This window comes from Peromyscus leucopus, unplaced genomic scaffold, assembly GCF_004664715.2.
Source record: "Peromyscus leucopus breed LL Stock unplaced genomic scaffold, UCI_PerLeu_2.1 scaffold_257, whole genome shotgun sequence".
NCBI classification, from domain to species: Eukaryota; Metazoa; Chordata; class Mammalia; order Rodentia; family Cricetidae; genus Peromyscus; species Peromyscus leucopus.
The window spans coordinates 1-8955 of record NW_023505131.1 but is presented as its reverse complement, the minus strand read 5'-3'; the positions used below and the strand labels follow the sequence as shown (position 1 = coordinate 8955).

The 8955-nt window shown below is 50.6% G+C and overlaps 1 protein-coding gene across 1 annotated transcript; it reads right to left on the bottom strand.

Annotated features, from left to right (window-relative positions):
• Positions 1 to 4829: 4829 nt before the first annotated feature.
• Positions 4830 to 8763, bottom strand: LOC114694150 (gasdermin-D-like). The gene is given in 13 exon segments (XM_037201899.1): positions 4830 to 5222; positions 5360 to 5433; positions 5540 to 5591; positions 5593 to 5685; positions 5760 to 5846; positions 5848 to 5933; positions 6047 to 6136; positions 6449 to 6502; positions 6743 to 6845; positions 7072 to 7240; positions 7873 to 8065; positions 8304 to 8524; positions 8668 to 8763. Coding segments are annotated over 12 exon segments (1461 nt in total). The 5' UTR covers positions 8521 to 8524; positions 8668 to 8763; the 3' UTR covers positions 4830 to 4979.
• Positions 8764 to 8955: the final 192 nt, after the last annotated feature.

The following is an 8955-nucleotide window of genomic DNA, read 5'->3' as shown; positions in this document are numbered from 1 at the left end:
GGGGAAGCGACTGAGAAGCTACTTCCAAAAAGAAAGGCAGATAAAAGCTTGGCGGTCAAAGCACCAGGACAAGCCCACAACACTCAGGAGCCTCAAATCCGCTTGCCATTTTTTCAGTAAGGGAATTGATTTCTCTGGTGGATGGTCTGCAGCTGAATGAAATCTCATTTTGTTGTGCTTCTGACCCCAAGAGCAGCCATCTTGAGGAGCTGCTGTTAAAAACAAAGCTACCCCCCAGGGGCCTGAGATAGGGAACATCCACAGGCTGGGGAGACTTAATTGACCTGCCATATCTAGGAGAAGGAAGGCCCAGAAAAGCAGATATGGGGAATGGGAGGCCCAGACACTAGCTGGCAAAAGTGTGCAGATGGTAGGAGGCTGGTTCAGATCAGAAGATGCATAAGGGGAAACAGTAACAAAAAACTGCCCCCACCTCAAACAGAGCTCCTTTGTGTAGCCCTGGCTGTCCTGGAATTGGCTCTGTAGATCAGACTGGCCTTAAACTCACAGAGATCCGCATCCCTCCACCTCCAGAGTGCTGGGATTAAAGGTATACACCACCACCACCTGGCAACATTTTTGTCTTTTATTTCCCTTTTATTCATCTAATTTTGTAGCTGAGCCTTTTCGCTATTGGGAAATCTTGTTTTGTTTTTTTTTGAGAGAGGGTTTCACTATGTATCCCTGGCTGGCCTAGAACTCACAGAGATCTGCCTTCCCTGCCTCCTGAGAGCTGGTATTAAACGTCCAGCTGAACCTATCTTTTAAAATAGAAATAAAGACATCCTAAGGCAAGCACAGGCTAAAGCAGTTCATGACCACTGGGTTAGCAGTGCGGAAGACACTTAGAGAACACTATCCACAGAGAGGAAAGAGAGCAAACCTCAGTTACAAGAGCACAGGAAAGGATCCGTTTCCTGAGAGCAACAGCAGAGCGAAGGACCCCACCAACCCAGTCTAGCAAGCCAGCAGTACCCTGATATTAATAGGGAAGAAAATCACAAACAACAATCCAGCTGATCACAAAACAGTAACAGTTACGAGGGTTTGTACACATCTCAAAACTAAGCTACATGGATAAAACATACCAATGAGGGAGATGGATCAATGAGATTGTAGAACTAGATCCAGCCATGTATTTTCTCCAAGAAGCACACATATTGTTCAAGATGTCCAGGGATGATAGTCAAGTAGGGGAAGCAAACCATCAAATGAAAGGAAGCTGAGCACAACTGATATGGCTAATCTCATAAGCTTCCAAACAGAATTCTATAGCAGGCCGCTGGTTATTAGTAAGGGGAAACGTGCATCTAGAAGATGTAGTGATTGGAAATATGAATGCTGCAAACGTTGGGTTTCATAAGACAAACACTAATGGACATATAAGGTCAGATAGGGACAGATAGATTAATAGTGGGTGGTTTCACTATCGCACGCTAATCTCTAGATAGGGCATCCAAACCGGTAACCAAAGAAACCTCAGTGTTGAACTCTGCAATAGAAGAAGTGGACTTAACAAATGGAACGAGAGAACAGTCCATCCACCAGACACAGAATGCACACTTTTCTCAGTACACAGTGGAAACTTCTCCAAGACTACAAACCAAGTCTTTCCAAATACAAAAGGATCAAACAATCTCTTGTACTTTATCAGATTACAGTGTAGTTAGGAATCAGTAATAAGAAAAACAACAGGAACTGTACAAATACACAGAGATTGAACAACACCTTTAAATGACCAGTGGGTCACTGAAGAAATCAAGGAAGGAATTTGAAAGTTTCTAAAACTAAGTGAAAACGAAATACAAGCTACCAGAATCTTTGAGATGCAGGTATGTATACACACACACACACACACACAAAAAAAAAAAAATTAAATCAATAGTGTATGTAGTTTTAAAACTTAAAACCAATCTCCCCAAACACAAATAAAAAAAATTGGTGAAAAATCCCATTAACTGTAGCTTCAAAAACAGAAGATACCTCGGTGAAGAAGACCCTAGAAGGTGGAAAGATCTCCCATGCTCATTGGTGGACAGAATTAACCCTGTGGAAATGGCTACATTACCAAAGCAATCTAATCTACAGATTCAACACAATCCCCATCAAACACGTAGTGACATTCTCCTAGAAATAGTAATTCTAGAATTCATATGGAAGCACAAAAGCACCCAGACCACTAGAGGAATTCTTAGTGGTGCTGGAGGTATCACAGTACTGGATACTAAGTTTTAGTACAGAGGCACAGTAACAAAACAGAGTCAGACCAATGGAGAAAAATGGAGGGCCCAACAGTGTTGTAGAATATTATTTTAAGGTTTTTGTTTTGTTTTGTTTTAAGACAGGGTTTCTCTGTGTAACAGTCCTGACTCTTCTGGAACTCACTTTGTAGACCAGGCTGGCCTGGAACATTTGTTTAATGATGCAAAAATGTGTTTGGTTAAATATAATTCACCTGTGGTCAAGAGGCTGAGTCAGCAACTAGCTGACAGGAAATGGTAAGAAGAAGCTCGGTGGAGAAGGGTTTTTACGTAGGGTCGAGGAGAAACATGAGGGCTTTTTGGTGGATGCGAGCAAGGCAAGGAGGTGAGCTACTTGCTATTCAGCCTCTCTGAGGAGCAGAATTCCACCGTAAGCTTTGAAACTTGAGTTCTTTAGAGGGAAAGAGATTTAGTTAAGTTCCCTACATAGCTTTGAAAGAATCAGTGCCTGAGGAACAGACACCTAATTTTTGATAAAACTTTCAAAACTATACATTAAAAAAAAAAAAAAGACAGCCCCTTTAACAAATTGTTCTGAAAAAAAACTTGATTTCTCCATGTTAAAGAAGGAAACTAAGCCTGGCATGGTGGTGCACACCTTTAATCCCAGCACTCAGGAGGCAGAGGCAGGTGGATCTCTGTGAGTATGAGGCCAGCCTGGTTTATATGGCAAGCTCCTGGACAGCCTGAGCTACATAGTAGAGAGACCTTGTGTGGTGATAGTTAGTTGTACTCTAACAATAAAGCTTGCCTGGAGATCAGAGTAGGGAGCTAGTCACTAGAAGCCAGGCAGTGGTGACACACACCTTTAATCCCAGCACTTGGGATCTCATGCCTTTGATCCCGGTACTTGGAAGGCACATGCCTTTAATCCAGCACTTGGGAGGAGAAACAGGAAGTGATATGGCTGGGCAGAGAGAGGAAGTGATAAGGCAGGGTGAGGACAGGAGCTTGGCCTTTTTTATTCTGAGGATTCAGTAGAGGTAAGAAGTGGCTGTGGCTTGCTCTGATCTGAGTTGCCGTGGTCATGGTGTCTCCTCACAGCAACAGAACAGTGACCACAACAAAATGCTCCAGCTACAGTGGAATGTTCGGTCCCTTCGGGTTAGTAAATCCTGAAAGTTGCATGTCTGCGATGTGCCGGGAAGAAGGGGGCTCTGCTGTTTCTTCCTCTTCTCAGCAAGCTAAGGGTGAGCTACACTGTGTAGGGGGTGTGGCCCCCACCAAGTACCAACACACGCTTCTCCTGGCTGTACAAGTTCCCAGGGGTGACCATAACATCTTGGCCACATCACTTAGGGACATCTCTCCCTAATCACAGAGCCCATGGGCTGCTAAACCTTGTGAAGAATGGACTCCCCCGTGCCATGAAATCTGTTGGATTCCCAGAATCTGCCTGTCCGTAGGCCTGTGGTATTGTCACCTTACCTGTGTGCCCCAAATCCCCTGAAGCAGAGGGTCGTCCTGACCTAAGCATAGAATTGGCTTCTAACCTGTTCTGTGCATCTTTTCTAGGAAAGTAAGTGGGGGGGGGCATGCTGGGGTATGACCATGTCCCCCCACAGGTACTGTGTAGCAGTTTCCATCCTCCAAGGAAGTTCAAGACAGGAAGTAAGCCAGATTTACCGGGCCCATGCCTCCCCAAGAGTAGATGAATGGTAAAGACTGCAAACAGTCTTTACTCCCGGAGAAAGGCCACTTGTCCAGCAGAAGCAGAGACCGACAGAACTGCCTGGCAGAAACAAAGCTGGGCTGCCTGGAAGAGGCACCAATGGAACCACCTAGAAAGGTTACTCTCGGGGTTGGGGGTTTAGCTCAGTGGTAGAGCACTTGCCTACCAAGCACAAGGCCCTGGGTTCGGTCCTCAGCTCCAGAAAATAAAATAAAATAAAGGTGTGTGCCACCACAAAAAAAAAAAAAAAAAAAAAAAAAGAAAGAAAGAAAGGTCACTCTCCAAGCTGGTGAGCTGTCTGTAGGCTGTGCAGTGTGCCCCAGATTTCCAGATTTTATGGCCTGTCACCCATGCTGGTGAGGCCTGTTGGTATTGCGCTGTCTTTGAGTCATTATCTCTGCTCCTCACCCATATTCCTGTGAGTAATCGCAATACAATTAATTGGTTACCAAGTTGGACTTTGGTTATATCCATGTTTTGGCCTGTCCTTGGTTCTCTAACTGGGATAAGTAGACATTTGTTCCTGCCTCCCTGAGAAAAATCTGTCACACAACAGGGCAGGCTCACTCTGGCCTCACAGGTTGGCAGGAGTGAGGTGATAGCCTTCCATAGCCATCTTGCTTCTGTGTGGGCAGACCCCACCCCTACCCATCCTGCCAACGATCCAGACCCCTGAAAAACGCAGTCACATCCGGGTAGTGGTGGCACATGCCTTTTATCCCGGCACTCGTAGGCAGAGGCAGACGGCTTTCTGTGAGTTCGAGGCCAGCCTGGGCTACAGAAAAAGTTCCAGGACAGTCAGGGCATCACAGAGAAACCCTGCCTCGAAAAACCAAAACCAAACAAACAAACATAATAAACAAACAAACAAACAAACACAAACTCGGTTGCTGTTCTTTTTCTTTGTACATTTATTGAATTTTCCCAACTCCTGGGCCTGCTTCATTGCATTTTAGCCCTATGGTTGAGTTAGGCTCTTGGCTTTCCATGTAAGGCTTTGCCAGGCAAGATTCTGCCCCGGCTGGAGCGGAAGGGAGGCAAACAGGCTAGGAAGGCTTCTGGCTTAGACTTGACAACAGGGCCAGGGAGGCATAGAGTGCACACGTGGGACCCTGAGACTTTGGTTCCCAGTGCACCTGGGGGGTGTCCACCTGCAGCGTTAGGCCACATTCTTCTAGCAAGACCCAGGTGGGAGCCTCCTCATCCCAGCTGTTCCCAAGGAGGCTGAGGGGCAAGGACACAGAGCTCGGCTCCTGCCACGGGGTACTCTGCTCCAAGATATGCTCCACCTACCAGCAGAGGAGGGGGAGAGGTTGTAGGGGGTGGACCTGTAGCCTGAGCCCCAGGGCTCTGCAGCGCATGCCAGTGTCAACCTTCCCGGATGTACCCAGGGCCCCGCCGCATCCCCAGGGCCATGGCCTCTCACCAGCTCCAGCTGCTTCAACAGCATCGTTGTCTCCAGAGCCTCAGCCAGCAGCTTCTGCTGGGTTTCAGTCAATGCTGGGGAGAGAGATTGGGGCTGAGAGAGGGTTCTGGAAATGCCCCAAATGGAACCCAGTCCTTCCTTCCTGTCCCAGGCTGATCTAATCCTCCATGGGCAGCTCACCGGTCAGTGCTCCCAACAGGTAGAAGATGGGCGCAGCAAGTTCCAGGACCAGTTTCTCCAGAGGGAAGCACCAGACACTCGAGGATGCTGCCTGCCGGGCCATCCAGAGGTTCCACCTGTCCGCCACGGCACAGGCCCTGCTCCAGCTGAGGCATAGGTGGGGTAAGTGAGGCTGGGCAGGCTTGGGTAGGCCCTGTCCACCCCCAACACCCTCACTCACCGAGGCCTCCAAGGCTTCCATGCTGGGTTGGTTGTCTAAAAGTCTCCTGATGTCCCTTAGTAGTTGTTCTCTTAACTCCGTTTCTAAGTGCCCGCAGTTCTGCGGAGCCAGCCTTCACCTCTGCCCGCAGGCCTTGGAAGTCTTCTGTGATCACCTGTTCCTCGTGGATTGCATCTGGAGGGACAGAGGGCAGCACCACCCAATGATGCCTAGGAGGTCTTGGGGAACACGAGGAGGGGTAGATTCAGGGAGCAGAGGAGTCTCAGGGTGGACACGTGGGTACTGACCAGTCGAGAGCTTGAGTGGCACACACATGGACTGTAGTGTGGTAAGCAGGTTAAAGGCATGCCGCTTCTGGCCGTCCTCTTTCCTGTGGCCTGGGCAGGGCATGAGGAGGGTGGAGGGGGAAAAGGCTGAGATGTTCCCTGGATCCTCCCAGCTCTGTCTCTCCTGTCCTGCTGGCAAGGCCAGGGCAGAGGAAAAGCTAAACAGGGCCCAACAACCCCACCCACCGCGCGCGCGCGCGCGTGTGTGTGTGTGTGTGTGTGTGTGTGTGTGTGTGTGTGTGTATGTGTGTGTACGTGCACGTGCACGTGCACGCGCCCACCTCCACTGGAGGCTGACCACCTCATGCCCTGAGTACGGAGCACCTCATCGATAACAGATATGTGGGACCGGAGGGGCCTTACTTGATGAGGGGAGCTCAAAGGTCCTCTTCTTATCATCAGGAATGAGAAGGATATCTGCCAGCGTGAAAAAGCAAACAGGTCACCAACCCCCTTATCAACAGGGCTCTTGGGACCTCATGAGGGATTGCCCCCTATCACCCACACATCAGCACCTGGCACCCTTGACCACCCTGTCTGGGAGATTATGCAGCCAGGTACCAATTGCATCACCTGGTTAGCCGAAGCATCCCAGACTTCCTGCTTCCTAGCCAGGTAGTCTGGGCTCTAGAGACAGGCCCTTGACCCTGCACTCACCCCATGTAGGGTCAATGAGCAGCTGGGCCACCCGGAATGCAAGGATGCTCCCTGCAGGAATGGTCACCATCTTCTTCCGGCTTAGGTGGCCCTTGCTTTCACCCTGAAGGATGGATAGAGGCTCAGGGATGTAGAGCGAATAACTGTGGGTGAGCGCTGGTGACTGGCTTTAGCGGTTGTAGCTCACTGGGCAAGTGAGGCTATGGGTTGCTTCTGCAAGGGTCTTGGAAGAGCCTAGACCAGCTGCTGCATAGGAGGCTGTTGCCTGGCCTCTTAAGATTGGTGTCATGGCTATGTGTTCAAGGCAGGGCCTAGGGCTAGCCACACACCTGCAAGCATGTGACTCCAGGCAGTGCAAACTGGCCTGAGCCCTCCCGGTCATGGGTCCGGGTGACCTGCACCTCTTCCTGTGTCTGCAGCACCTCCGTCACCACGAACACATCGTCTCCACGACTCCGAAGCTGTTGCAGGATTTTATGTTCAGGCTGCTGCAGGTGCCTACAGAAAGATTGCTGGGCTTGCCCACCGTAGACTAGCTCCCTTTTCTACCCCCTGATGACAGGTGGGATGGAAAGGCTAGGGAGAGCTGGGCGGTGGTGGCACACGCCTTTAATCCCAGCCCTCAGGAGGCAGAGGCAGGCGGATCTCCGTGAGTTCGAGGCCAGCCTGGTCTACAGAGTGAGTTCCAGGAAAGGCACAAAGCTACACAGAGAAACCCTGTCTCGAAACCTCCCCCCCCCACCACCACCAAAAGAAAAAAAAGAACCCAACAGTGTCTTGGTGGTTGTGGGAGTATGACAGATTCAAACAGAGAGAAGTGGACACATGTACCTGTGGAGAGATTCCATTCTGTACTGTTCATAAACGCTCCCAGTCCACTTCACTCCTTTCCCATAGCAGCTGCGAGCTTAGCCTGATCCTCAAGATACAGCCCTGGCATCCGGGCTTGCTGGCTCAAGCAACATCCTTCCCAACCTGCCATTGTTCATAGCGCTCCCTTCCTCTGGGACTTCCCTTGCTCAGGGCTGAGAGACACTGCTTCAGAACCCTCCTGATGCCCAGCACCCCGCAGACTTCCCAAGAGCCTGGCTGCTCAAGGTCAGAGAGCCCTCCTCCCTGCCCGGGCTCACCTCTCTTGATGCATGACCTCCCAGGTGTTCTGAGCCACACGCAGTATACACACGTTCATGGAGGCACTGCGACTGCCAGACAGGGCAACCGCGCCAGCAATCTTCCCCTGGTCTATGCTTGCCAGCGCCACGCGGCCCTGCATGTTCCCGTCGACGGCGTCAGAGATTTGGAAACGGCCGCAGCATTCGGGTTCTGAGGCAAGACTGACTCTAAGGTTCGATTACACTACCCACTGCCTTGCCTTGCCTCTGTAGCAGTGGGTCCTTTAACGAGCTCCCTCCTCTGGAACTGGGGCCAGAGGAACAGAGCCGGCAGAGGAAGTGGGCAGAGCTGATAGAGCCCAGGAGGAGGACAGGCTGGGCTGAGCCCACGCCCTTCTATTCAATCTGGGGGCTCGGGATGGGGATGAGGGGAGCAGGGAGAGAGATACCTGGTTCTGGAGCACTGGGTTCCAGGATGTCTTTGATTGACAGGTTGACACACTTATAGCGGGATTTCCAGAACCATGAGCTCGAGAGTTTCCTGCTCAGGAGGCTGTAGGGTCTGAAGCTGGTGGAGTTCCGAAGACTGTCCACTGGGATGAGGTCTCCTTTGCAGTCCAGCTCTTTGATGGCACTCTTGACCACCTCCTCAAAGGCTGATGGCATGATCCTGAGGGCAGACAGATCGGTCCTCTTAGTTGTCTCCAGCACTTGCTAATGCTCTCCCTTCAAAGTGGCCTTGCCTTGCTAGTCCTGACACATTCTGACTGACCACTGCACCAACCCAGACCCAGCGTTCACTTTGTGACCCACTTGTCTGTCTCTCCCTGGAGCCATGGGCCCTGGAGAGAGGAGGCAGCCTGTACTAGGTCCTGTACTAGCCACACCGTCAATTCCTGTGTGTAGCCCTTGGCCACTTGTTAAGGTCTGGGACATCCTGTTGCCCTCCTTGGCTGAGGACCAAGGCTGGGGAGGGAACACAAGCCCCCACTTCTGGGATATTTGGCACAGGAACCCACAGCAAAGCCAGAGTTCAGATTTCAGTGGTTTCCTCCAGGGCTCTCTCTTATGCACAGCTCCATGAGACAAGTGTCCTGGATG